Raw genomic sequence first — 27,351 nt, 5'->3', positions numbered from 1 at the left:
GCAGTGGGCAGGGTGTGGCCTGCAGCCAGGCCCAGGATGGACCTGGGTGCCCAGTGCTGGGTGGGAGAGGGTGACATGCCCATGAGCCCCAAGAAGGCACAGTGAGGGCCCATGAGGGGAGCTGCACAGAAGGGGCTCCCATCCGTGGGGCTGCTCGGAGAAGCATGGAGGGCCCTCACCACACACAAGCACACTGGCACCTCAGCAGTTTTAGGGGACAGAATGGGACAGGCCAGAGTCACCAGGACCAGGGGGTGCAATTGAGGGGGGTGCTGGGCTGGGCTGGTTGGGTGATCATACTGGGAGCACCGGCCCTGGCAGGTCACTTTCCCTCAGGGCAGGGAGTGGCCTGTGTTGGGCTGGGTCATATTTGCCCTGAGACCCCTGGTACGTTGTTGGTAAAAGGACGGCAGCGACAGCACCTGCCAAAGAGGGTGATGTGAGGATATGATAAAGTTTGGAGAGCAGCCAGCCCAGCCCCTGGTAGGGACGATGCTCGGGAAACACCCGTGGCGCCCCTGCAGCTCTGTGCCAGTCAGCATGGCCAAAACAGCCCAGGCCTCAGCACCGCAGCCTGGAGCTTCTCTCTGTCTCAGTCCACAGCCCACGCTGGCCTGTCAGTCTGCTCAGTGCAGTCACTTGGGACCTCAGGCCGATGTGTGAGGCCTCCATGGTCACAGCTAGGGAAGGAATGTGGCAGATTTTAGAAGCCCAGGCCCCAAAGCTCTACCCAGAAGGGGTTCACATCCCATCTGCTCCCATTGTCTTGGTAAGCCACGCCACCTCCAACCTCCCAGGGGACAGACAGCAACCCTATCTGCCCGTGAAAGGGGCCTGGAGTGTCGGAGTAGCAGTGACCACACCAGGCACAGAGCCTTTCAGAGCCATTCGAACAAAATCACAGCAGCTGGGAAAACTGACAAATGAGCATGACAAGTGTTTGGTGAGCAGCCTTGTGGGGCAGGAGGCAGCCAGGGCTTCTGTTCAGTGATAGGCTAGATCTTGGGCCCCATTTGACATCGGCTCTGCTTGAGGCAGGCGCTGGGATTAAAGCAAGCAGTGACTGTAAAGCCTCTGAAACAGGCACTCCAGGTCAGCCCTTTTTAACAAATGAAGTACTAACTGTCGTAGTAGAAGGAATGGTGGCGTTCACAGTGGAATGCTACACAGCACCAAGAGTGGCAACCACATGTAGCAGGGGTGAGCGTGGCAAAAAGGATGCTGGCCACAGAAAGCACAGCTTCTGGTGACCAGAGCTTTAAAACCTGCAAATTAATCCACTGTATAAAAGCAGGCAGAGAGCTTACCCCGGGGGCAGGGGTGTTGGTGATGTTTCCAGAGCCAGATGCTGGTTAGACAGAAGGGTCACCCCGGACAGCTCAAGCTGGGCACCTGTCAGTACAACCTTACACACAGCCCTATGATTTGCCTTCTCATTGCTGCCCTGTGGAGTGCTTGGTGGGTGTCCTACTCGGGGCTGCTCAGCCCTGGCACCGACCCTGCAGGACAGAGCCACCCTCAGAAGGGAAGGGCAAGGCCTGGCTTTGCAGTGATGGACATCAAACACCTTGCCCACCCAGCAGGATGCCACCTGCCCGGGATGTGCTCCACCGCTGTGTGGGGGCAGCTCTGCCCCTGGCCCCCAGCAGAGGGGACAGACCTACCCTGTGCCTGGGGCTCCCCTTGGGGAGCCCAATCTGCCCCGTCTGGTGGACCTCCATGTCTACCTGGCTGGCCCTTTCTCTGTCCCATCCGGGCGCAGCCTGGGCCTGAGCAGCCCACCTCGCTCCAGCTCCGCCTGGTGCCTCACTGGGGTTTGCTTCTCTCCCCCCACCTTCCCTGCTCCAATCACTTCTTGCCCGGTGTGGTCCGGGCTCCTTCCATGGGTTCCTTCAGCACCAGGGGCAGCCCCCTCCTAGAGCAACTTCACCAGTCAGAAGCGCCCCGCTGCCCCACCCTACAGGTGATGGCCAGGCGGGTGGAAGGGGTGGAGGACCACTCCCCGTTCAACTGTGTGACCAACGAGGGCACCCCCCGAGGCAGGGGCAAAGGGCTGTGGGTGCAGGAGGTGGTGTGTCCACGGCTGACAGCAGGTGCAAGAAACTCCTTTATTGGGCAAGACCACTTTATCTTTGGCTGGCGGGGGCCGGGGGGCGAGAAGAGGAGCAGCGGTGCCAGAGACGCCGGGCAGGAGCGGGGCGGGCGGGTCACGCGGCAGCTCAAGCCTCGGCCTCGAACAGCGGGTTAACAAAATAGCTGCGGCTGGTGCTCCTAGCGTCTGCCTGCGGGGCGGGGGGCTGCGGGGGCGCGGAGTCAGAAGGCGTCGGGCGCTGAGCCCTGCCTCGGAGAGGCCCCAACCACGCCCGCCCCCTCACCTGCTCCGCAGAGCCCGCCACATCGAACACCGGGTTGTCGAAGCCCAGGGGCGCCCCGGCCGGCGCGGGAGCCGCCTCGTCGCGCCTTCTCCACCTGGAGGGCCGGGAAGCGCGTGAGACCCCGCGGCAGCCCCGGCCCCCGCGGCCCCGCCCCGCGTACCTGAGCCCCGCCCCCACGGCCCCGCCCCGCGTACCTGAGCCCCGCCCCCACGGCTCAGCCCCGCGTACCTGAGCCTCCCGGCGCGGCGCAACAGCAGCGCCCCCGCCAGCAGCGCCAGCAACAGGAGCAGGGCGGCCACTACTCCGCCCGCCAGCGCCGCGCGCGGCGCCGGGCCACCCTGCGCCGCCGCCGAGCCGTCCCCGACAGGCGCACCCGACTCCCGGGCCGTCGCCGACAGGACCCCGAGGGCCTCGCCTGCAACGGAGGGCGCCGGCTCAGTCTGCCCGGGGGGGAGGGGCGGGGCTGGGGGCCGGGAAGGGGGCGCCTACGGTTACCGTGCTCGGCGACGTCCGCCAGAAGGGCCCGGGCCAGCCGCCCCGCGCCTCCCGTCTCGGTCCCGGTTTCCGCCAGCACCACCTGGATCTCCGTGTCCGCCTCCGCGCCCGTGGCCTCGCGGGACTGGGGCGTGCGCGGCACCTTGGACACCGCCATTTGCAGCCCCTGGTACTGGGGCTGGGAAGGGGGACAGTGTTGGCCGGGGTATTCCGCCCCTCGGACCTGCAGGGACGTTGGCGGCAGGGACAATGGTGGACAGGCAGGCGAAGAGTGGACGAGTCTATGAAGCGGATGGGGTCCCAGGATCTCTGCTCAGGGGGAAGTCCCAGGCGGGGGCTGCAGAGGCTGTAGGGGCTGGGTTGGGGGCGGCCTCATTACCAGGGCCAGGAAGGAGTCCAGCAGCCGCGCCCGGTACCGGTCCAGGTCAAAGGCGGGGCCGTGGGTCAGCAACACGATGGCTCCTGCGACAGGAGGGCAGGGGTCACCGCCGAGAGCCCCGGGACCGACAGGGAAACTGAGGCTGGGGTGGGGTGAGCCAGAGTGGCCAGGCCGTCCCAGAAAGCAGGAGCCAGACGGAGGCGCTCACCGCAGAGGTCGCAGCACTGTCCCTCCGGTCGGAGGGCGTCGTGGCAGGCGGCAGGGGGGCAGTGGCCGCCCAGGGGCTGGAGCAGGGCCTCGCAGATCCACGGCTGCACCTGGAAGGGGGCAAGCGGGGGTCAGCGCGCAGAGGACGAGGAGCAGGCCGCAGGAAGAGAGGGCCTTGCGCCCCGGGAGGCGAGCAGGCCCGCACAGTCCCGACCTCGGGCCCAGCGCCCACCCCACCTCGCGCGCTCCCCCGGCCGCCCGCTGCGGGCCGCGCTCACCTCGGCGTTGCCGCAGACGCAGCCCGACGGGTCGGTGCAGGCCTCGGAGCCCACGCTCAGCGCGCCCGGCCCGTGGAAGCGCAGGCGGCCGGCGCGGGACGCCAGGAAAGCGGCCAGGTCCTCGTCGCGCGTGAACGTCTGCGAGTGGCGCGTCCCCAGCGGGGCCAGCCCGAGGAGAAGACAACATCTGAGTTCTCCAGACTAGCAGGGGAAGGAAGCGCTCCGGGGAGGGGCACTGCCAGGGCAAAGGCGGGGGATGAGACCCGAGCCCCCTCCCGCCCCTGCGCGCCGGGCTCACCTGGCCCAGCGCCCAGACGCTGCGGACGCGCACGGTCCGGGCGCCGAGGCCGAGGCCCACACGGAAGGAGGCGTCGGACGGGAAGACGACGTCGTCGTGACGGCAGGGCACGCGCTCGGAGTCCACGGAGAAGAGCCCGCGCGCCGCGTGCCCGGAGCGCCAGACGCTCGGGTCGTGCCACGAGAAGCGGTCAGGGTCGAGGAAGAGCGCGGGGGCGCCTGGACGGGCACGTGTCCCGTGAGCTGCGCCCGGAAACGCCCCTAACCAGGCCCCGCCCCCAAGGCACGCCCTCCACCCAGGCTCCGCACCGAGACGCGCCTCCGTCAGGCCCCATCCCCGAGGCACGCGCTCCGACTAGGGCAGGCCCCGTCCCCACCACGCCCATCAACCTGGCCCCGCTCCGAGACACGCCCTCCAATCGGGGCAGGCCCTCAGCCTGGCCCCGCCCCCAACACGCAGCCCGCATCCCGGCCCCACCCCTGAGACGCGCCGGCCAACTAGGACAGGCCCCGCCCCCAAGCGCGCCCTCAATCTGGCCCCGCCCCCAAGTACCCTCCATCCAGGCCCTACCGCGGGAGGCAGGCCCTCCAACCAGGATGTGCCCCCACCCAGGCCCCGCCTCTACACACGCCCTCAGCCTGGCCCCGCCTCTCAAGACGCGCCCCATCCAGGCCCCGCCCTTGATCCCGCCCCAACCCGGAACTCGCCCTGCCCTCCAGGCCCCGCCCACCAATGCGCTCCCTCCTGACCCCGCCCCGGCCCGGCCCCCTAACCTGCGCTGCAGTCAGAGTCCGAGCTGGCGTCTGGGGCGCTGAATCTGGCTCCTGAGGCCAGGACGAATTCCCCATCCAGCGGTAGGAGCTGCAGGAAGCGCAGGCTGAGGCGGCGCCACGCGGAGGTCCAGGGCGCCAGAGGCTCCCGCTCCGCGCCCACCCCCGCCCCCCGTCCCTGGGGTGGAGATCCTAGATCATGGCCACAGAGTGGGCAGGGGAGGTCAGGGCCTGGGGGCGCCTCGCCCTGGCTGAGGGTCAAATAGGCCAGAGGGAGCAGGGCCGCAGGCCAACGAGCAGGACCTAGCCTGAGACCTGGGAGCGTGGAGTTTGGGGCTTGGTAACACTTTCCAGGGCCATTACCCTCCCCCGTCACCCCTGAGAAACTGTACAAGCCAGGGGCTCGTGGATTCCAGGAACCAAAGCCGCTGGGGAGTCTCAAGGCAGCCCTGAAACGTGTGAGGGAGGAAAGGAAGCTACGGTTCTGGGGAGGGGTTCCAGGGGTGACAGAGAGGGTAGGGGGCCTTGGAGTCGCCCCCGCCTCCCCGCAGGCCTAGGGTCCACGACGGCAGCCCGTTCACCACAGAAGTGCGGCCACAGCCCAGGCCTCAGGTATCAGAGGAAATACGGCGAGAAGGCCAGGAGAGGGAAGACTGACCGGGCCCCCTCCCTTCCTCTCCCCTCCGAGACCCTCCTCCTTCTGACCCTCGGGATTGAGGTTGGAGGTGAGGGCTGGGCCACGGGGAGCCGCTCAGTGCAGGATCATGAGGGGTTCAGCCTCATCAGGGGCCGTCCACCCACGGCCCAGCCTCGTGTCCCAATTTGCTGGGCAGGGCCTGCTCTTCATTCCATCTTTGAGCTCTGGACCTGACCAGGAGGCTGACACCAGGAGAATGCGAGCTCACAGGCCAACTACCTCCACACCTGAGGGTGCAGCGCTGTGACAACAAGGCAACCCCACCCACAGGAGCCAGGGGCGAACCATGGGGACAAATGGACACGCTATACCTCAGGAACAGGGGAGGTATTAACAGTGTGAAGCATGAACAAGAACTTGTTTTTAAAAAGAACCAAAGGGAGAAATATAAATAAATTATGAAAAGTATAATAGTTGAAAGGAAGAGCACAATAGCTGAGAAAAACATGACGACTGATCCAGCTGAAGAACACCCAGTGATTGGGTGTTCTTGTTAAGGAACTCTCCAGAAGACAGCAGGAAAGGACTGAGAGAGAGAAACCAAGAGAGACAGGAGGCTCGACATCCAAGTGCCCAAATTCAGATACAAAGGTGGAGGAGAAGAGGAAATAATTGAAAAAACAACAAAGATGAATTTTCCAGATTTGAAGAAAGCTAGGAAACCTGGGACTGAAAGGTCTCACTAAGTGCCAAACAGGAAAAAAGGAGAGCCACACCCAGACACAGGACGGTGCGTTTATGAATATCGAAGACAAAGAGAACGTTCTAAAAGCTTCAGAGAGAAAGAACAGATCACCCAGCAAAGAAAAAAATCCAGAAATCAGGTTTCTTGGCAACAGCAATGGATGCAAAAAGACAATAGAGTAATGTTTTATATATTAAAGGAAAAGAACTTTCCATCTAGGATTTTATATCCAGCCAACCTTCCATTCAAACACAACAGCATAATAAAAAATATCCGCAGGGCTAAAAGACTTCAAAATGGTTGCCACACAACCACCTACTCTGAAAACACGCTTGGAGGAAGAAGGAATGGAAGAAATCCAGAAGCTACAAAGAGATATGGGAAGTCAGGGTGATGAAATGCTTTAGTACAGTTTATTGGTCTTGTTAGATTTTTAAAAGCTAGAACTAAAATGTGATGGGGGAGGGAGAGACCAAAGGGGGCCAGGAGTACAGTAAGAACTTGCTTGCTCCTGGGGGAAGATACAGATATTGAAATTTTAAGAAATTAAAAGGACTGCCAAGCTTGAAAACCTGGATGAAATATATCAATCTCTAGAAAAACTTAAAATGTCAGAATTGACACAAGAAGCAATAGAGAATTTAAATAGACTGGAAAGCATTAAGGAAATTCAACTGTTAGTCAAAGACCTGCTCTTCCCCAAACCCCAGTCCAAGTGTTTCCACAGGTGACGTATACTGAACTCTCAAGGAATAAGTAACTTCTTACAGAACTTGTTCTGGGGGGAAAAAAAGAGTGAAAATTGCCTAGTCTATTTTATGAGGCCAGTGTAATCTTGATTCCAAAACCAGATGAAAGACAATACAAGATAGAAAAGTTATAAGCTCATTTTACTTATAAACAAAGATGCAAAAACCTTAAATAAAATATTGGCTGACTAGATCCAATAACGCATTTTTTAAATACATGGTGGTCATAGGGGTCATGTCCCAGGACTGCAGGGAAGGAGAGGGGACAGCTCCCAGCCCAGCTTCCCAGTGGCGTGTGTGTTAGTGTCCCAGCAGATGGCAGTGGAGAGTCCTGTGCCAGCAAAATCAGTCTAGTATGACAGAGGGAAATCAAGTGTCCTGAAGAAGTGGGGCATTTGAAGAAGTGGCACACTTTGACCAGCACCTGCAGGAAGGTGCCAGGAGGACATCAGTCCTGCAAGGATGGTTCAACCTCAGAAACCCTCATTAACAGGCTAAAGGAGGGAAGAAAATCACATCTCGATTGATGTAGAAAAAAACTGAAGAAGTCCAACAACATACTTACGATTTTTTAAAAAGCTGATGGCAAACTGGCGATAGAATAGAATTCCCACAATTTAATAAAGTTTATGTGCCAAAACCCTACAGCAAACGTTAAATTCAATGGAGAAACAACATGCCTTCTCTGTCACATTGGAACAAGACGAGGACCCCCTTTCATCACTTCTGTTAACATAAGGGAAGAGGCCCTGGACAATGCTATAAGGAAAGAAAAAGAAATAAAAGGGGTTAGGACTGGAAGGGAAGAGGAACAACTGTCATTTACAAAAATAGCCAACTAGAGAATATAATTTTCAAAAATAAAGCACCATTCACAATGGAAACCAAACCATAGAGGCCAGCCCCGGTGGCCTAGTGGTTAACTTCAGCACATTCCACCTTGGCAGCCCAGGTTTGGTTCCCAGCCACAGACCTACACCACTCTGTTAGTGGCCACGCTGTGCTGGTGGCCCACATACTAAAAAAAATAGAGGAAAATTGGCATGGACGTTAGCTCAGGGCAAATCTTCCTCAGCAAAAAAAAAAAAAAGAAAGAAACCAAACTATAAAGTATTTATGAATTAACTGACACTATACAAAATCTCTATGGGGACCACTTTAAAACTATAGTAAAAAGAAAAGAAAAGAAATTGTAGTAAAGAGTTTTATGATGGATGACCTGAAATATTTGGAGAGATGGTGTATGCTCCTGAATGGATGACCTGACTGTAAAAAGCCGTTGTTCACTCCCAATCAAAATTCCAAGGTTTTGGTGGTGTTGCTGTTGTTTCCTGATAAACCTACTCTACGATTTCTCTGCATCAATCAGATCCACAGAGAACCAGTTGACCTTGTAGCAGAAGGGTGAAGGGGGAGTTGCCCCAATGGGTAGTAAGACGTCCCGCAGATCCACAGCGTGGGGAGCGCGCGGCGCCCGCAGGAGGACAGGCAAAGAGACCAGAGACTGAAGGCAGCGCTCTGAGAGGGCCCCGCACACACCCCGGGCGTCTGATGAGCCGTGACGGCAGCGCCGCAAAGCCAAGGGGCAGGGCTGGGGGTTTGGAGCAGGATGTGGAAATTGCGCTCATTCTCAGGAGAAACGTGAGGCTGGTTTCACAGCTAGGCCGCCCGAAACATGTGCCCCTAAGGGTGGAACCGTGACGTAACAGACGTGACATAGATTTGATTATGGTTGTGACAGAGGAGCAGAGAAGGGAGGACTCTTAAAACACCAAAAGCTTGGTTCTATCTAAGGCGGCGGATCCGGCGTCGCACGGATCACGACGTCGGTTCAAGGGCGCGCTCCGCAGGATCTCAAACCGCACCCACCCGCGGACAGAAAATAGAGATTCCTTTCAAATGAGAACACCTGGCGGAGGGTGGAAATGGGCCAGGAGAGGGGGGTGCAGGAAAAGGAAAATCCCAGGGTGAGAAGCTTCAAGTCTGAGAAACAGAAATTAAAACACCGACGTCGCTGCACCTCTTACGAGGCGACGTCTCCGCAGCCGGACGACGCTGAGCGCCGGGGGTCGTGGAGGAGGGGACCCCGGTGCAGCGGGCGCGGGAGGCGGCCTCCGGCGGCGCCGAATCCATTCCGCCTCCGCCGGCTGCGACCCCGGGGCCATTGCCCCTGTCCCTGGGCTCCTGGACTGTTCCCACCCGAGTCCTCCGGGGGCGGCGCGGTGTGGGGCGGCTGGGGACGTGAGGCAGTGTCCCATGGGTCGGTGCCCAGGGGTCCCCAGAAAGGGAGGAGGGGCTCCCGTCTGGGCAGCTGGAAATGGCAGGAAGGGCTGGCTGGAGGGACCTATCAGGAAATGAATGGATGAGTAAATGAAGGAAGGAAGGAAAGAACCTTGTCTCTTTTAAGATCCCCAAGCTTTTCCAAAGGAAGAGATCATCAAAGTAACGAAGTGGGCCCGGAGGGGCCCCCAGGCCCCGACACCCCACCCCCAATTGATTCCTCTGCTGGGGAGTCCCCCACCTGCTCCAGATGCCCCTGCGCTCTCGCCGCGGCGCGGGCCGGTTGCCTGGGTGGCGCACGGGCTGTGGGGGCGGGATCGCTGGATCCAGCCGCTGCCCCCCAGGCCTCTGCCTCCGCCCCCTCGCCGCCCCCTCGGCCGCACTTTAGTCTTTGGGTTGGACAAATGTGGAAGGGCGTCCCAACCCGGATCTGCGGGCACAGTGGACACCCAGCCTCTGCCTGATGTCTCCTCCTCAGGGAAGGGGTCCCCTGCGCTGACCAGTCCGGCCCTGCGCGGGGCCAGGCTCCCAGAATTAATGCCGCTTTAAAAACCGTCAATTACCCGAGCCGCCTCGGAGGGGAAATAAGGCCCGCGTCCCAGATCCTGCATCAGGGCAAGAGACTGGGTGGGGCCGGGGCCACTGGGCCGCCCCCACTCACCCACACAAAATCCAGTGGCCTCCGCTGAGGATCCCAACCCTGGAACCCACGCGCAGAGCCCCCAGCTCCGCCCTTTGCTGGGGGCCAGCGACCCTCACGAGGGTGTGACCGATGCTGGCAGGTCCACAGGCGACGGGACAACGATCCGTTCCAACCCCGGGAGCTGCGGCTCTGGGGAGGGGCTTCCCCACGAGCGGACTCTGAGACCCTGGGGGCCTGGGAAACGACGCTCCAAATCAGGGATGGGGGCCCTTTCTGTAAAGGGCTGGAGAGTAAATATGTTAAGCTTTGCGCACGGTCATAGCCACTCAACTCTGCCGCGGCCATCGATGCTAGAATGGGCGGGGCTCTGCCGATAAAACTATGGACCCTGAGATTTGAATTCCTCGTGCCACGAAATAGTCGTCTTCTTTCGACTTTCCCTCCAAGCACTGAAAACGTAAAAACCGTCTTTAGCTCCAGCCATGTGGCTGCACTTGGCCGGTAGGTTGCTTCTGACACGCGCCTTTGATGACGGCAGTCTTTCTCACAGGCCTTATCAGAGCCCTTAACACATTGTGAGGCTCCAGGCAAGCGCAGCTCCAAACGTACGTGGTTATGGAACTTCTTTTTCCCTCCTAATTCCCACCGTCCTCTGGACGCTAACGTTCTGTGAAGCAGTTTGAGAAAAAGCTCCCCTGGAGTTCTGATGGAGTTTCTGGCACCAGGACAGGAAAGGGGTTTGGGGGATGGGGGTGGGGGTGGGGGTGGGGTTAGGGAGGGGGGTTTCCCAGCGCAAACCTCAGGGAAGACAGACTGGGTGGGAGGCGGAGGCCACAGGCAGAGGGCAGTGGGGACCCGAGGCGCCCTCCGCACCTGCCTCCAAGGCTGGGGCACAGCCTGGGCTGGGACCGCAGGACCAGTGTCCCCTCCCAGAAGCCCCTCCAGAGGCCGAGGGCCCGAGGCCTGCACGGTGCCCCCTGCGGTGGGGGCCGGTGAGGAGGCAAGGAAGGGGCGTGCCAGGCGGGTCGGGCTCCGACCGCCAGCCGCCCTGACCCGCGTCGCAGCCGCAGCGCCTCACCATGTCCGAGATGCTGTGACCTTCTCGCACCAGGACTGACACCATCTGCAGGAGGAAGCGGCGTCAGCGGGCGGACCCCGCGGCCCCGCCCGAGCCCAGGGAGGGCGCAGGCACCTTGTCCGCGGGGAACCTGACGGCGGCGCCCGCGCACGGGGTCCGGTTCTGGCTCCAGTTGGTGGCGGCGTCGAAGTCGGTGTTGGGGACCCAGAATTTGTAGGCGGCCCGGGTCAGCGCTGGGGAGGGGGCGATTGAGTGGTCCCCGGGGCCCGCAGCACCCGGGTTCTCGCCCAGGCGCCCCACAGTCGGGGCGCAGATGGGGTCCCCGGGGCGACGCACGCCCGGGCCCCCGTCCCTCCCCGCGTCGGACCAGACCCTGCGGGAGCCCGGCCCCCACTCTCGCCGACTAACTTCTACTGGAACCGCAGAGCCCTCGCAAACGTGCCCGCCTCCAGGACGCCGACCAAGACCGCCTCCCCCAGTTTGCCCGGCGCTGGCCCGGCCCGGTGAGGACGGTGATGAGCAAGGACGGAGGGGAAGGGGCGGCGGAAGCCTCTGTTGAGAAGAGGGGCTGGGGGCGGCTCTGAACCGGAGCTGTGTCCTGAGGGGGCCGCGAGGGGCTAAGAGAGCGGGACGGGGACGGGGCTGCAGGTTCTAAAGCTCCCGGGCGCTGGGCGGCGGGCACCGAAGAGGCGCGCCAGCCGGGCTGCGACGCAGGAGGGCCAGGGCGCCCTCGGGGATGGGGAAACTGAGGCAGGCTGCAGAGCCCGGCAGCCTCACGCGCAGTCGCTGCTCTCGGCAGGGCCTGAGGACGCGGCCACTTCGCAGACGGGCCGGCGGCGCCGAGGGCGGGAGCCGAGGCCCCAGCGCTGGGCTGGCCCGGGCTCCTGGCGCGCCCCGCCGCGCACTCGAGTCTCGCAGCCCCTCAAGCCCTCGCCGCCCACCCCTCGGGGGACCTTGACCCGCCGGGCCTGTCGGGCCGGGGCCCAGCCGCGGCGCACGGTGCGGCCCCCACCGGCGCGGGCCCCGCTTACCGCAGAGCTGCAGCCACAGCAGGGCCCGGCCCAGCGCGCCCATCCCGCCTGGGCCCGCGGAGCCTCCAGGAGACTTTGCCCCGCGGGGCCCACGTGACCGGGCGGGGTGGGGTGGGGGCCTCCGGGACGGTTACACATTTACCTCCAGACCCGCCTGGCCGATTCTGCAGGCCCCTCGGAGAAGCCGGCTCCACCTCGCTCCTCCCCACACACTCCGCCCTCCAGGACCTGAGGACCCTGGGTGCTCAGGAAGAGGGGCTCGTCAGGACAGACCTGCCCCAAGACGTGGGTGTGTTGAGGGGGGAGGAAACAACCTTTGGGCTCCCCCGTCTCTGTCTTGGGTGCAGCCCCTCTGCCCAACTGGTGGGGCTGGGTGTCCACTCTTCCAAGGAGGGCCCCCCTGCCTCCTGGCCTGGATGGACTGTGGATGGTGGCAGAAGGACATGTGTAGATGAGTGGGGAATGGTTCATAGTGGGTGCACGGTGAGTGGGGAAGGGTATTTGCCCTAGCTGGTGGATGGATGAAGAGTGGGTGGATGGGAGATGGTGAGTGAATAAGTGCGTGGACAGTAATCTAGGGAGGGTGGATGGGTGATGAGTGGTGTGTGATTAGGTGGATGCTGGATGGTATTGGTGAATGATGGATCGTGGCTAGATAGTGGATAGTGCTGGATGGTTGATGATAAGTGGACAGATGGTGGATCATGGATGGTGGTTGGGATCGGTGGATGGATGCATACCGGAGAGTAGATTGTGGAAGGGTGGCTATGGGTGGTAGTTGGCAGGTGGATGAAGAATGGTGGAATCCATTCTGGGCGACGGGATCATAGAGAGCGAGTGGGTGGGCAGACAGGTTCTGCATGGTAAACTAGATGACGGACAGTGGGGTTATGGGTAGTGGGGTGGTGAACTGATTATTAGGTGATGGGCTGTGAATCAATAGAGAGACGGATGGGTGACCTGTGGATGGGGACCAGCAGAGAATGCCTTATTGGTTATGGTGGATGGAAGGAGGAGGAACAGTGGGGGGGCCGTTGCGTCCAGGATGACCTGGTGGTAGACGAGTGAATACAGAAGGGCGGGTGGAAGGGTAGGTGATGGGGGTGCGTGTACAGAGGGAGGACTGTAGGTAAAAGGGAACTGCTCGGACTTGGGGACCCCTGGCGCCTTCCTCCCTCCAGGTCACCCTGCCCTCTCCTGCATGCCCTCCCCTCACCTGCAGACCTCCCGTCTTCAGCACCCTTCACTCTGACTGGCCTTTGCTTCTCCCACACACAAGATATTTCATGCAAGAAGGATGGAACCCGCCGCTGGGGGCACGCCTGCCTCTGTAAGCTCTGGGCAGGGGCAGCGGCTCCTCTGACTGGGCAGGAGGGAGCGAGCACATGGGTGCGTGCCACCCTTTACCCTCGTGGGACCTAGGCACTTACTCTCAGTGGCTCAGCGGTGCCAGCCCTGCCCAGCCTGGGACCAGGAGGGGGGGAGGTCTGCCTGGTCCTGGAGTTTGGCCCGCCCGCCCATTGGGCTGGCAGGAGCTCCATCCTCCAGGCAGCCTCGACCAAGACAAAGGGGCTCTTGTGGGGTCAGATCTCCTCGTCTTGCTTCTCGCCGGGAAGGAGGCAGTTCCGTCTATGGGGCCTCTTTGGGACGCCACCCCAGGGAGTCTGGCTCCGCTCCCCTCCCCTCCTCCCACCACCCCACTTCTGGTTCTCAGTGAGGGAGCTTGGAGGGGCTCAGCGAACTTCAAGCCGGTGCCCAGAGCACCATGGCCAAGCCTGAAAGGCCAAGCAGGCCACTCCCAAAGAGATTGTGCTGTCTGGAGAGGGCAGTGAGACTACTTGGGCAGTTAGGGAAGACTTCCCAGAAGAGGTGGCATTAAAGTTGAGACATGAAGGATGGGGTTGCAGCTGCAGCCAGTGCGGTGCGTGGACTGAAGGTGGCAGAACAGGGGTTGGAGCTGGTCGGCCGTGGGGTATTGGACTGCAAGGGGAACCCTTGAGCAGAGGCTGGAGGTGGGTCCTGTCGTCAGAGGATGACTCAGAGAGGAGCCCCTGCCAAGGCGGGAGACAGGCACCAGCCCTGGCCCAGAGCTGCCAAAGGGTCCCCAGAACGCCTCAGGAACAGAGACGTGCAGGGAGGAATGGTTGGACCGCCCTGCAGGTGCCCAGCCTTCACAGAAACGGCATGCACATGTGCCCCGGCCACCCAGGTTCACATGCGGGCATGCACTTTCGAAGTGGTCAGGATCTCACTGGGAAGTGGGAGCAATGCAAAGTCCCAAAGAAAGTTTCTTCCCATAACTAGGAAATCCTGTGAAGCAGCTGCTTCAGGCAAGGCTGGATCCAGGGGCTTGGGCTGTCTGGTCTCTGTGTCTGTCCGTATGTCTGTCTTGCTCTGTCTTGGCTTGACTGCCCTCACTGTGTTGGTTTCCCTCTGCACACAACCTTCTCCACCAGCCAGGGAAGGTGGCCTGGGAGAGCTGGACTGCCACCTCCCCGGCTGGGCCATTGTGCAGTGTCTCATGAGGTCTCTGATAGGTTCCTGTTTCCAATTCTGCACCAATCACGTGGCCCGGGGTTGCTGTGCTCTGATTGGCCACAGCCACCCTCCCAGGTGTGAGGGCACCATGAGCCACAGCCCTGCAGCCCTGGGGGTGGGGATGGGGATGGGCAGAACTGCCCACAGCCAAGGTCCCCACGTGGACTCCCAGAGCTGGGGAATCCCTCCCTTCTCAACTCTGTGGGAACAGCTCTAAGCCCAAATCAATTCCCCAGCTCCTTCTCCCCCACTTTGTCCCTGACTTACTGCGTGGGCTTGGGGAGGTCCCTGCACCTCTCTGGGCCTTAGTGTCCTCTGGAGGGACCCGAGCTCCAGTGTGCATGGCTCCGTTCCTGGACAGTGGGAGGGGAGGTTGCGGTGGAGGATGAGAGGGTGGCCCCTCCCGGCAGGGCTCCCTTTACTCAGGTCTCTGCACAAAGTCACCCCCCCCACAGAGGCCGTCTTGTTTCCCAACTGTCAGCATCTGCCACAACGTGCCCCATGTGGCCCTGCTCACGCTCTGGGTATATGGCCTGGAGCCCAAGAGATGCTCCAAAAAAACACCCGGGAGGAAGGGAGGCTGGTCACATGGGCCCCTGCCGGCCGGGCTCAGGGACCTTTGATCCTCAGCCCTGTGATTTCCCTGCCAACTTCCAGGTTTCTCTTTGGGCCTTTCATTCATCCACGTGCTTGGTGCCAGGCCTGCAGGCGGCCCGGGAGCACGGCCTTCCTGAGTTTGCTGCTGGACAGGGAGAAGGACGATGGACACAAGATGCACCCCTCAGTTCTGATCGGGGCTCTGAGGCAGCATGAAGCAGGGGGTGGCTGGAATGTAAGGTGAGGGTTTGTGTGAGCAGTTTAGGCAAGGTGGCCAGGTAGGCCTCTGTGAGGGGGACATCAAGCTGAGGCCTGGGATATCTACAGGAAGAGGAAATAGCCAGTGCAAAGGTCCTGAGGCAGGAGCATGAGGGAGCCTGCAAGGAAGGTGAGAAGCCCACACATGGGAGGGATGGAGGAAGGGAAAGCTAGGAGGTGAGGCTGGGGGACTGCTGGGGGCTGGATTTGATGCAAGTAAGAGCGGAACACAGGAGGATATGAACTGTGGCGTCTCCACTTGGCTTGGATGGGGCTGAGCTGGCCGCTGGTCAGCCCTGGGGGAGATATGGGGCACCCCTGGTCATGTCCTGCAATGATAGAGCCAGGCTCTGACACAGGCTGTCCTGCGTTTGAATGCTGCGTGAGGCTGCACAACTCACTTAGCCTCTCTGTTTCATCCTTCATCTGCAGAGCCAGGGTAGCAGTGCCCACCTCACAGGGCACCAGGGCCAGGCGAGGCTTGGCACCCCTTCATGCTGCCACCTGGCCTAGGGGGTGAGGGGAGCCCCAGGAGATGAGGGGCTCAGTCCCAGGACACTGTCCACCCCTTTTCCATCTGTGGACCATGGGAAGAGGAGGACGTCGGGGGAAGCCAAGGGCCTCGGGAGCCTTGAGCTGGGAGCCGCCCCCGAGCTGGGAGCCGCCCCCGAGCTGGCCGCCAGATCCCCAGGCCACAATGGGGAGGGTTCTTGCCAGGGGTTCCCGTCACTGTCTTGCCTGCCCTCCCCCGTCCTCCTTCCAGGTGGAAGGTTTAATTTGTCACCTGTGCCTCCCACCTTTATACTGAGGGGACGGCTGTATGTGGGGGGAGTTCACAGGTCTCTGGGTCAAGAGGAGCCAAAGCCCGAGGTCAGGGACACTGGCTCAGGGCTCCAGAGCCCTCACTGTCCCTCCCTGGGACTGCCTGGGTCAGGCCATGTGAGTGCATGAGACTTGGGCCAGGTAAGGACAGAGTTTGAGGGCTGCCACGATGGGCTGGGTCCCCCGCGCTGTCACAGGCAGCTGTGTCAACTAGGTGCCCGAGCCCCAAACTCCACAGTGGGAGGGGGAGCCCAGCGCCATGGCTACCGTGTCATCCGCCACCCATAGGGTGTCTGTCGGGGGTCCAAGACCTCTCAGCTGAATGACCTGAGGCCAGGTCCAGGGCCCAACCACTCGACCCAGTGGGACAAGGTCACCACGGGGTGTCTCCTGCCAGGCCTGTGGCCCCCACACATGGCACACGTCCCTCCCACATAAACACACAGGGTGCTTTTCACACGGGTTTTGTGCACCCGCCACCGCCTTAGTCCCATTTTACAGACGAGGAAAACCTCAGCCACGTGCCCAGGGCTGGAGCCTGCCGCAGTGTCCTCGCTCCTAACACCACCCCCCTGCCCCGGGCCGGCTTTCTCCCGCCCTCAGATCCGGCCCTCGCCCCTGCCAGTGCCGACGGGCGCCGCGGCTCCCTGGGGCCTGGGCGAGGGCAGCAGCGCGTGGACTCCAAGCTCTGCCCCCTGCCAAGGCCGACCCTGAGGCCGGGGGCACTCAGAGCTTCGCCTCGGTGTCTATGTTCTTGTCCAGGAAGCGGGGACGTGTTGGAGGCCTCCAAGCAGCCCTGAAGCCCTTAAGGGACACCGGCCCCGCGGGCCCTCGGCAGTGAGCCTTGCTCTAACGGCGGTGGGAACGTAGTGCCTCGGTTCTCCTGGTGGTGGTGGTGACACATGCTGTGGCTTCGGGACTTGGGTCACGCAGCATCCGTTTCCAGGACACCCGCGAGCGACCACGTCTGTGGCCATCACTGGTTGGGACTCCAGGACCGTCCTGCAGGGCCCGCGAGCAGGTCCGAGCGCCACCTAAGCCGTCACGGGAGGCCAGCGAGGAGCAGGGAGGGCTCCGGGCTGCGCCCCCTCTCCCGGCTGTGCTTTTCGGACTTGAAAGGGACCTTCAGGACGCGGCCCCTCGGGGCATGGCTGGTAGATCCGCGGGCTGAGCGCGGCTCTCGCTCCGTGCCAGTTCCCAGCTCACCCTGAAGAAGTGTCGTTTCGCAGGGTCCCTGTCCCCTGTGCTGAGGGAGGCAGCAAGGGTCCCCCGCCGCCTGGCCGCTCCGCAGGCCTGGTCTGCGGCCTCCTGGTGGAGCCGGGCTGCCCCAGGGCCGACCCCGAGCTGGTCTGACGCGCTGCCACCCCAGTCCCGCGGGAGGTCTGGGCTCCGGTGGGGCAGGACACCGGGTCCCAGGAGGAGCCCTTCAGGACACCCTGTTTCTCCTCATGCCTGCTTCCTGCTGCTGGACAGGTGGCCAGCTCTGTGTCCGGCTCTGCCCAGTGTCCCATCAGCGCCTTCAGCCCAGGCGCAACCAGCCGGTGTCTCTTCTTGCTGGGTTATGCCCATTTCCCTTCCCGCAGGACTCAGGAAAAAACCTCCAGAAGGTGAGAGAAGGATCCAGTTTCTGAAATCCCTGCTGACGGCCCCTCAAAAGGGGCTGGAGATCCCCCGTACACGTGGCTCCGTGTCTGCTGGCTCAGGGCCTCGGGTTGCCCAGCCCCCAGGCCGTCCCCACTGTGCACCGGCTGGGTGGGCAGGGCCGTCCTCAGGGCTTCTGACTTCGGTGGCTGTGGGCCACCCAGAATCTCCCTCGGTGACCCTGGTGTGGTCAAGGCAGCCGTGGGACGCCAAACCTGAGTGTCCAGGGAGATGGATGGAGCGCAAGCCCCTCACCACAGGCGTGTGTGGCCTCGGGACCCCCCAGAGGGACGGACGAGGCTGTGCTTCCTTCTCGGGGCAGCTCCTGGGTGATGGGAGCCCATGTTAGGAAGAGCTGGGGGGCCATGGTTCCCCGTCACGTGCTGCCAGCAGTCCCACGGATGTGGGGTGGGGAGGACTCTCAGTGGGGCCCTCAGGCCACCATCAGCCTGGGGACAACGGGAGCAGTGTGGCCACTAGGTGGCTGTGAGCAAACAGAGAGGCCCATGAATGACCTCCAGGCCAGCCCGAGACCCTGGGTGGGAGCAGCCCTTGGGGACTTGTTCCTCCTCCCACCTCTTCCAGCTGCTTAGTGGGCCACACCGGGAGGCTGATGGCCTCTCCCCTTGGCCCTGGCCCTAAGCTGTGACTTGACAAGGGGGGGTGAGGCTGAGCATGGCGCTCCAGTGGCCAAGTGGGGCTGCAGTGGTGACACTTGGAGGAGCAGCGGCAGAGGGAGAGGGGCAGGCAGCTCCCAGGGTCTTTGCACCAGTGTTGGAAAGCAGCCCTGACATCTGATAATTCAGGGGGGACCTCAAGGGAGATGCAGTGCTTCCTGCTCCCGGGCCTGAACGATGTGACTACCTGTGGAACTGTGAGACCAGCCACGTTGGTGCTGAGCTGGGGAGGGGGCAGTGTCAGCCCTGTTCCCTCTGACCTTCCTACTATGAGCAGCTGCTTAGAAGATGTCACCAGAGCCCCGACAACCACCTGCAGTGTCAGCACTGGTATGGCTTTTTAATAACCACCTTGTTTCAGAAAGGAGGCACATGCTGTCCTTCCATTTGACAGATGAGAAAACTGAGGTTCAAAGGGCCCAAAGTCCCATGGCTGATCAAGTGGTGGAACTGGGACAGGACCCCAAGTCTGCGGGCCCCACTCACCCCCTTCCGTGGTGCCAGACGCCCAGGCAGGGTCTTGGCGGGAAGGTGAGGGCCACCTTGCTTACTCTGGACCAAGCCATAGACTTGAGAGCGCAGCTGCTGGGGGCACTGGTCCCCCCAGGACTCCCTCTAGGTCAGAGCCATCGCCTGAAAGGACGGCCAGGAAACCACGGCAGGTCCAGTGAAAAATGAGCATGCAGGGCCCCTTTTTCAAAAATTAAGAATTTCAAGGCGGTGACAGCAGAGCACCGCTCCAAGTACGGGCCCTTCTGAGCGTGGGGCCCTGTGTGACCACACAGGTTGCTGCCCAGATGGCCGGCCCTGGCGCAGGCCCCTTCTTAGGGAAGAGCCTGGGAGGCCCCAGCAGGAGTGAGATGCCCTCACCCCAGGCCCAGGGTCACTGCCAGGCAGCCGTTCCCGACGCCTGTGAGAGACAGTGTGATAAAGAAACCAAGACTCCTTAGTCAGATTTATTTTCCTCTAATAGACAGTTTAGCATTTCAAAGTTTGGCATTCTACACTCTTACAAACTTTAGTTATCAGCATCAGAAACACAAAAACATTGCAAGACCTCAAAACACAAATAAATACCAAATAAAACCACACACAGTATACAGTAAACAAAAATATAAAACATAATAATGCTATCAGAAAATTAGACATGTTGTTAACTTACATTAACAACATGATTATTGCTGAGCAATAACTTATACTGTCTTTTTGCTGTTTTTTCTTAGAAGAGCAAAAAACACAGGACGTGAATCACTGGTCACAATCACTTGGACTGTCAAGATGGGTCCTCACAGCGAGCGGTTACTACGGACGGCAATTTTAAAACAGGCAGGTTAAAAATACAGAGTCAAATGAGAGATCGGCCTTCTTTGGTCTTTGTTTTGGGTAACAGAACTGAACGAAGAGGTGTGCCATCAGAGAGAATGCAGCTCTAAAAATGTTACACGATTGTCTACACGGATTTACACACTTCCTTCATCACAGATGGGACTCTACAGGTAATTCTTATAGAAATCCTTGGAAATAATGCCGGCTTTTGTGTTTATCAATTAAGTCATTTAATTTGCTGTTGAAGGTTATCTTCCTTGTCTACAGGGACTGAGTTATAAAAAGCAATCACCACTAATTACAGGAGTGGTACAGCCATCCCGGACTCTTGCCTCCTTTTCATTGCGAGAGTTCACAAGACAGACTCAAGAAACAGCAGGAGCAGGAGAAATGAAATGCAAGCACTGCCTGGTGCCACTGGGCCTCCTCAAAACACACTGACCTCGAGACTTGGTCACCCAAGGCCAGCGGAAAACGCCCCTAGGATGCTTCTGGGTCTTGCCTCCCTTCCCTTTCCCCACTGGCCCTGGCTCCCTGGTGACAACCAGCACTGCCCAGATAGACAGTAATGCTGACCAGGTCACCCGCCGACACTGGAGCCTCACATTGTCCTCATCTGACCTGGACCCTAGTGGACACATTCTACTTTGGAGAAAACAGAACTATCAAGATTTGCAAACGGAAGAGAGAACCATGGTCTTAGGCTGAGAAGTAGATTTGGGTGACAGACCCCTCATTCACCTCACAAATGCAAAGGAGCTCCCGGAATTCTCCCCAGCTCTCCTCTGCACTTTAGTAAGGAAAGATCTGGACTGGAAGTAAAAAATAGTATTTTATAGCTCTGCCTGAGCCCTTATCAGCACTGATAATTACCCCAAGCAGAGGGACACTTTTTGGAGGGCTGAGATTTGGGCAACAGGCCCCACGAGGAGTCTGAGCTCCTGACCAAGCCCCTGGAGATCGGCGGAGATGCTAGGGGCCAGAACGATAGCCCCTGCAGCACTCCCTCATGTGTAGAAGGGGGAGGAGGTGTGGTCCCCGGCTGTTGGAGGCAGGGCACCCCCAGGGTGCAAGATGGGGTCCTGCCTCTCCCCCCGCCCACCTCGGGCTGACGAGGAAAGGACCCACCTTGGGACCCTACTGTGTTTAAGGGTCCATCCAGACACCCTTTCCTCTGCCTGATGTTGCCCACCGGCTGCAAGATGCCAGGACTGCCACAGGTGACCACCACCACGACACTGCCGAGAGTGAAGGGGGTGCTCTTGATGACGTCGGGACTGCGGGCGTCAACCGGGACATGTGGCCCCGGCCCCGGGCAGCTGAGGACCCTGGAGGAGACAGGCTGTCTGGAGAGGGGCTGGCTGTCCCGTGTTCTCACCAAGGTGGGCCGTGGCGGTCTAGGGGAAGCCTTGGGGGCATCAGCTCTGCCAGAGGGCCCACTGGCATTGGGCTGGTAGCTGAAGGGCCTGGTAGAGGTGGCCACCAGGGAGGGCAGGCTTTCCCGCACTCAGCCCTCTGGGGTCACAGGGCGGGGAAGGCGAGAGGAGGGAGGGGAGGGAAGGGGCTGCTTGGCCAAGAGCCTTCCCGCTCACCCAGCCGTTTCAGCGTTTAGGGCCGGCGCGCGCTGCCTCACAGACCCTGCTCTATCTCACAGAGAGCGGGCTGTGAACCGGGGCTGGACAGCGGCCACCAAGCCCCTCCTCTGTCCACCCGCACAGTGGACGTGCACCCATGACTCACTCTCTGGGGGTCAGCGCCACCCTCTTGTTTGATAGGTCTTAGAACAATTTACACAAATCCCTCTTTGTCTGCTCTGTGTTACCTACAAACCTGGGAAACTGAAAAACTCAACTTGTAAAAAAGGCCTAGTTACGCTAACTCCAGCCCACCCAGGGCTGGTCTAGTCCCCAAGGCCAAATGCCACCTGGCCCACTCCTGAGCCCAACCTCGTGGGAAGGGGCCCTCACTTACGCCGACCATGCCGAGCCCCCCAAAGCTGGCCCCATACCATCACACCCAGCCCCAGACACCCAAGCTCCCCCTGCACAAACCCCAGCCCTGGAGGTCAGGTCCCCGCCTCGCCTGGCAGCCCCCTAGTGCCAGCATCTCTCACCCCAGCAGCCTCCACGGCCAGGGGCGAGCCCAGTGCCCATCCAGAGACCCACCCAAGGCCGGGAGAGATGCTGTCTTCATCTCCGGGACGAGGCTGACGGGGACGCCGACTGGCTTAATTTGTGCACAAGACTCAGTGTTGATGTCTCTAAAGTACTGGAGCCGTTTCACCCTGTGGGGAATTCTGTCACTTTGGTAAATGGGGAGAGCGGACCTAGTACACACCACATACGCTGCCCTTCACTTGTCGCTAGGACCCTGTGAATTGGGGAGGGCCGACCGCTCCAGGCCAGGCAACTGGGCCTTGGCCGCGCAGAGACCACAACTGAGGCGAGCACCAAACAAGGACACCAAGGAGTAGGGTGGAGCAATGCGAGGCACGTGCAGTCAGGGCATGTCACACACTCAAGTCCTCCAGGAGGCTGCTTTCCAGCAAGTCCCGGCACACAAGAGGGGACTGTGCGCAGAACAGAGGCCAAAGGCATCCAAACCCATTACCACTATCAAGCCACAGGAGGAAGCTTCTGCCGTGTCACGTCCTCATTCCAGGGGACGGTGCCAGCTACTGAAGCCATGTCCTACGGGCTCCCCGGGAGGAGGCCAGGAGGGCCTACCATCTCCCACAGGAGCATCTGGGAGGGGCTGTTGGAGAAGCCCCCTCCAAGGGTCGGACGCTTCCAGGAGTGCTGCCAGGTGGCCCACCCGCAGCAGGATGTCAGCCCAGGGGAGGGAAAGAATTGTTTTTTACCAGACTAAGATGTCGCTTATCCTAAGTTTGTTGATATTGTCCGTACTTTCAGTGAAGGGGGAGGAAGTCGCAGGGATGTCCCTGTTGGTAATCCCTGGCCTCAGAAAAGCCACCTGAGGCCAGGTAGGGACTGCCAGGCGCCCTCCCTCCTCTGGGCTCCAAGACAGAACTGGAGCAAGGCCTGGAGGAGGCTGGGGACACCTTCGAGGGAACAGTGGTTCCACAGCACCTGCAGGAAGTTCTTCCTCTATGAGTGGGGACACACGACTCCTTAACGGGCAGAACCGATGATGCCGATTCGCCCTCAAAGCAATCCCAGGGGAGTGAAGGAAGGAAAGCAGATGAAGACAACTGGGGGTTTTGACTGCTAAAGGGCGTGGCAGGTGCTTGGAACCAACGAGGTCACTTATGGAAGCATGGGGACGGTGTGCAGGAGGGCACTTCCAGCAGGCACTGGGGCGAAGGCACACCCAGGCAGATGGCAGCACCAGAGACATGGTGGGCCACTGGGCACCAACCCAGCCGTCCCCGCGCCACCATCGGGGGAGCCCAGAGGCAGGCAGTCTGAGGTGCGCAGCCCAGCTGGCCAATTGTGGGCGCGTCTTTTGGATGAGTGGCACAGATGCGGTGGTTCACACACATTGGTTTTGCCTAAGAAGCACCCGTCACGTGTAGCACCCATCAGTGGTAAGAGCACCCATGAAGCGTGGTGCATAGCAAAGGGGCACAGGAGGCAGGGCTCCGGCTTCTAATCACAGTTGGACCATTGAGAGAAGGTAAACAGTGAGTTGAGAAAATGCCATCTGGGTAGGCGCAGGCTGGGACGACGGAACCCGGGACCACCTTTCTCAAGAGAGTGGTGGTTCCAGAATGCCTGTCAGTCAGCCTGGGCTGGCCCCCCAGAGCGGCGGTCTCTGGAATGCTCAGAGGGCTCTGCTTCGAGTGGTGTGGGCTCCCACAGCCCAGGTGGGGACAGAGAGACACACTCCTGCCTCGGGGCTGGGACCAAGCCAGCGCAGGGACTAGGTGGCTCGCTTTTGGGGCCTAGAGATTTGGAATCTGATAACTAAGCAGTGGAGGCTCCCAAAGCTGACGATGGAGCCTGGCTCCCTCAGCAGGTATGGAACTGTCTGAGGACCTCGAAGAGGCAAAGATCTAGTAGTCGAGAGAAAAGTCTGGTTGAACTATCACTTTCTAGAATTACAGTGAACACAAAGCTAGGGTCGAGAAGCAGCATGTCACATCTAAGGCACATGTACAGTATGCCACCATCTCTATGCAAAGATGTCGCTTTTGGAGATTGTTAACAAAATGCAGCAACATGACAGAATGAAGAAACACATCTGCTGTGGCCTCCTTCAGCACAATCACCTGCCCACCCCGGACACTGGGCACTGAAGGTCGCTGCTGTCAGCAATAGAGAGCTTGTCTGAACACATGGGGCAGAATTTTAAAAACCTACAGGATTTTGTTTAGAACTCCAAAGTTCAACTAATGCCCTATTTTAGGGTGAAAACAATTATAAATCTGAAAATGATGCACAGCATCCATGAGCAATTTTCCTTTCATAATAATTTTGAAGTAGTGTCATTAACTACGACAGATATTGAAGGTTTACATTTCTAACGAGAAATAACAACAGATTGAATATTCTCTTTCCTATCACAAGTGATAACCAGTGTTAGATATTTTACATTTTCTTCCAAGAAATATCAGTCTATCAACGTTTTAAAATAAAATGCTTGCAGTAATAATTACTTTAGAACTTTAAATTAAAAAATGATTCTGAATTTAGAGACTTTCAAAAAAGACCTACGTGTGCTGCAGGGTCTTCTGACAAACAAATTATTAAAACAGAGACCAGATGAGGCCTTAAAAATAGACAATATACTATATTTGAAACAAGATTGCACTCTTGAATTTTAGAATGAATATATCAGAACTGCATTATTAATTCATAAATTCCTCTTTTACTTAACATGCTGACATGTCCAGCTACCCCAGGTGTGTGTGTGTGTGTGTGTTTTCTTTTTTTGGTGTTCAAGTTTAAGGAAGAAAAATCATGGTTCTTTGTTCAGCATATATGTTTTCCATCTTAATTAACTAGATCTTTAAAAATAAAAATGGAAACCTTCTCTGACAGCAGTATTTCTCTTGTTGAAGGATAAATAACTCTTCAGAGTGCAGTAGTACTAGTCTATAGAAAACATGTCAGGTCTATCCTCACGCGTGGCTCCTCCCGCTGGCCCGCGGCCGCCTTCTGCTGCTTCCTGCGTTCCACAAGGTCCTTTTCTGAGCGCGAGGACCTCGGTGGAGACAGCCGGTTCAAACCCCCCAGAGGAGTTGCCTTCTGCTCAATCCACCTCCCCAGTGACTCGTCAGGGGTCAGGCAGATCCGAAGTATCCACTATGACTTTAATAAAAATGGTATCATCTTTAATATATGTCCCATTTTCTAGCACAGTTTGGGCCACAAAGACTGGGCAGCCAGAGGCAATATTCATCTCCCCGGTGGGTTTCTTGAAGCTGCTGCTGTTGGGGTCTGGCTTGAACGCGTCTCCCAAATGACGCCGAGAGGACCCCTGATCCATCAGCATGAGGGTCACTTTTTGCTTGAATGGCCAAGGAAGCAGCGCATCATATTCTCCACGCATGATGACAAAAAACAGCGACAAATGCGTCCCCTTCCCCATCCCGTCCCCGTTCAGGTAGACTCTGGCACACATCTTATAGCCAAAATAGCCGGTGTAGAAAGGCTGGCTGTAAAGGGACAGGGTCTTCCCCATGACAGCTTCCTGCTTCCGCCGTTTATAATCTCGGATCTTCCAAATCAGCACGCCATTGTAGCTGGCGGTCTCCAGGACCTGAAATCGCAGGTCCATGTCAGCCAGGCGGATGTCGTGAACACTCAGCATCTGGTCGTGCCGGCTCAGCTGGGACTCCAGCAAGCCTAGCGCAGGCGAGGAGAGACGGGATGAGGGAGACACGTGAATATCTGAAAGGCTGGAGAAGCTGATCCCCACCAGAATTTGAATTAAGCAACATAAAACCACTGTGGCTATCGGGTAGAGGACACATGCCATGTAGATGTCCTGAAAAAGGCCTCAGATCCCTATACCACGTGGGCCCCCAACACCCATAGCCACGGTTTGCTGAGATGCAACACCCTGAGGGACACATCCCACGTTGTCCCCTTGGAGCATAGCTGGGGGCAGGGGATGGCTGTCCTCTTGCTGACATCCCCTTGCTCTCCAGCCTCGATGATCAGTCATCTGTGCCCTGAGTTGAAGATGCTCCTCTGTCCACTCCACTCCACGTCCTCTGCCTGCTTAATCCAACCCCACGTGAGTCAAGATAATCCCTGTTCCTGTCACCATTAACCCTTTTCATGCAAATATGCAGAATATTCATTCAGTCCCCAAAGTAGCAAGCCCCAGGATGCTTCTAGGTATCAGAAACACGCTGGCTGAATATGCTGGGTCTTCTGCCTCACCTATGTGTCACCTTCTGTGCCCTGAGCCTTCACAAGCTGGGCCGAGAACACTCTAACCATCAGACCTACTCTCTACCTGGCGTCCACCGCAAGCCCACTCTCTACCACACAGGCCTCACACGGAAGGGACAAGACTAAGTGGGAAATGCTTTCGTCTCTGCCAAAGACATCTCAGCAGGAGAAGCATCACACCTCTGCATGCGTGTCATCTGTACTGGAAAGCTCCGCTCTAAGGCAGCAGGTGCCTAATGGACCACTTACCCCATCAAGTCAAGCCACAGCAGTTACCTGGGGTCCCAGGACTTGGCCAAGAGTAGTCCAAGACATATGTCACCTGACCCAGGTCCCTCCCAGACCTGTCCCTGCTCCTGTCCCACCCACCCTCACCTGTGTTCCGAGCTGCCTGCCCTGCACTTTTGTCCACACTTTCCAGCTCTGTCACGCGGTTCTGGAGGGACTCCACGCTGCTTTTCATGCTGTCAGCTTCTTCCCAGTTCTGCCTGAAGGGACGGATCTCTTTGTCGAGCTCTTTCAGTTTCTCTGCTTGGCTGTCTATTACTCGCTTCCAAACCAAAGGCATCAAAAAGGCAAAACACAGTTAGAACTCTCGGAAAACACTGGGCCACCACCACCAAACACCAGCCAGTTAGGAACAGAGCAATCAGCTGAGAGCCGGTCTGGACGAGACCAGCTCAGAAGCCCCATGCCAGCTCTACAACAGGGCATTTTGTCTAATGCCCACAATGTATCTCAGGGGACATAGGTACCAAGAGTCCCTACTTCCCAGAGGAGGGACTGAGGCACAGAGAGGCCTCACCCTGCCAAGTGCAGGGCAGGCAGCCCCCCATCACTCTGTCCTAGGGTCTCGAGTTCAGGATGTTGGAATCACACCCATTGGCTCTGTCTGATGCCCTCCATCTCCTAAAGGGCTGAGCCATCAGCAGCGGCGAAACGACATGGGCCTCCTACCTGGCTGCCCGCCCCCCAACCAGGGCTGGAGAGGCCGCTGTCTCTGTGGCTGTGGAGAGCACCCCAGAACCCTCTCTGGGACCCAGGAGAGAGAGCTGCTACCACCCTGCCACCTGCTCCAGTGATCTGACCGTCTGCACAGGTTTGGCAGCAGGAAAGGGCCCTGGTGGCAGGTCTTCAGACTCTGGGTGAAACCAAGGGCCCT

At 59.2% G+C, this 27,351-nt stretch overlaps 2 protein-coding genes across 5 annotated transcripts in view; both read right to left on the bottom strand.

The window, feature by feature from the left end:
* Window positions 1–2,094: 2,094 nt before the first annotated feature.
* AMN (amnion associated transmembrane protein) lies at window positions 2,095–12,086 on the bottom strand. Of its 2 annotated transcripts, XM_044774365.2 has the most exons (12): window positions 11,966–12,086; window positions 11,049–11,167; window positions 10,935–10,979; window positions 4,806–4,893; window positions 4,033–4,250; window positions 3,735–3,872; window positions 3,458–3,566; window positions 3,250–3,332; window positions 2,871–3,048; window positions 2,604–2,790; window positions 2,376–2,469; window positions 2,095–2,297 (listed from the first exon to the last, which is right to left on the bottom strand). In XM_044774365.2, the coding sequence occupies exons 1-12, from the start codon at window positions 12,006–12,008 to the stop codon at window positions 2,220–2,222; spliced, it is 1,380 nt and encodes a 459-aa protein (XP_044630300.2). In that variant the 5' UTR covers window positions 12,009–12,086; the 3' UTR covers window positions 2,095–2,219. The 2 variants fall into 2 exon arrangements, with proteins under 2 accessions (XP_044630300.2, XP_044630299.2); XM_044774364.2 differs by having other exon boundaries at window positions 2,095–2,469.
* A 7,348-nt stretch (window positions 12,087–19,434) lies between these two features.
* Window positions 19,435–27,351, bottom strand: part of TRAF3 (TNF receptor associated factor 3) — a 109,565-nt gene continuing 101,648 nt past the window's right edge. For all 3 annotated transcript variants that reach the window (XM_044774359.2, XM_070514356.1, XM_044774361.2), the window contains 2 exons: window positions 26,565–26,739; window positions 19,435–25,634 (listed from right to left, as the gene is read on the bottom strand). In XM_044774359.2, coding sequence (XP_044630294.2) covers window positions 25,063–25,634; window positions 26,565–26,739 — 747 coding nt within the window. In that variant the 3' untranslated portion in view covers window positions 19,435–25,062. The remainder of the gene's footprint in view (window positions 25,635–26,564; window positions 26,740–27,351) is intronic.

The sequence above is a fragment of the Equus asinus genome, chromosome 7 (assembly GCF_041296235.1).
Source record: "Equus asinus isolate D_3611 breed Donkey chromosome 7, EquAss-T2T_v2, whole genome shotgun sequence".
Classification (NCBI taxonomy): Eukaryota; Metazoa; Chordata; class Mammalia; order Perissodactyla; family Equidae; genus Equus; species Equus asinus.
The sequence above is the reverse complement of the archived record's forward strand: the minus strand, read 5'-3'. Positions and strand labels throughout refer to the sequence as shown.

Excerpts from the sequence above, each read along its gene's own strand:
- AMN (XM_044774364.2), bottom strand. The coding sequence starts at position 12,008 with ATGGGCGCGCTGGGCCGGGCCCTGCTGTGGCTGCAGCTCTGCG. Across the intron at positions 11,168-11,965 it reads GCTGTGGCTGCAGCTCTGCG|CGCTGACCCGGGCCGCCTAC; the intron begins GTAAGCGGGGCC and ends CCCCCTCCCCAG. Across the intron at positions 4,251-4,805 it reads GGACTCTGACTGCAGCGCAG|GCGCCCCCGCGCTCTTCCTC; the intron begins GTTAGGGGGCCG and ends GTGCCCGTCCAG.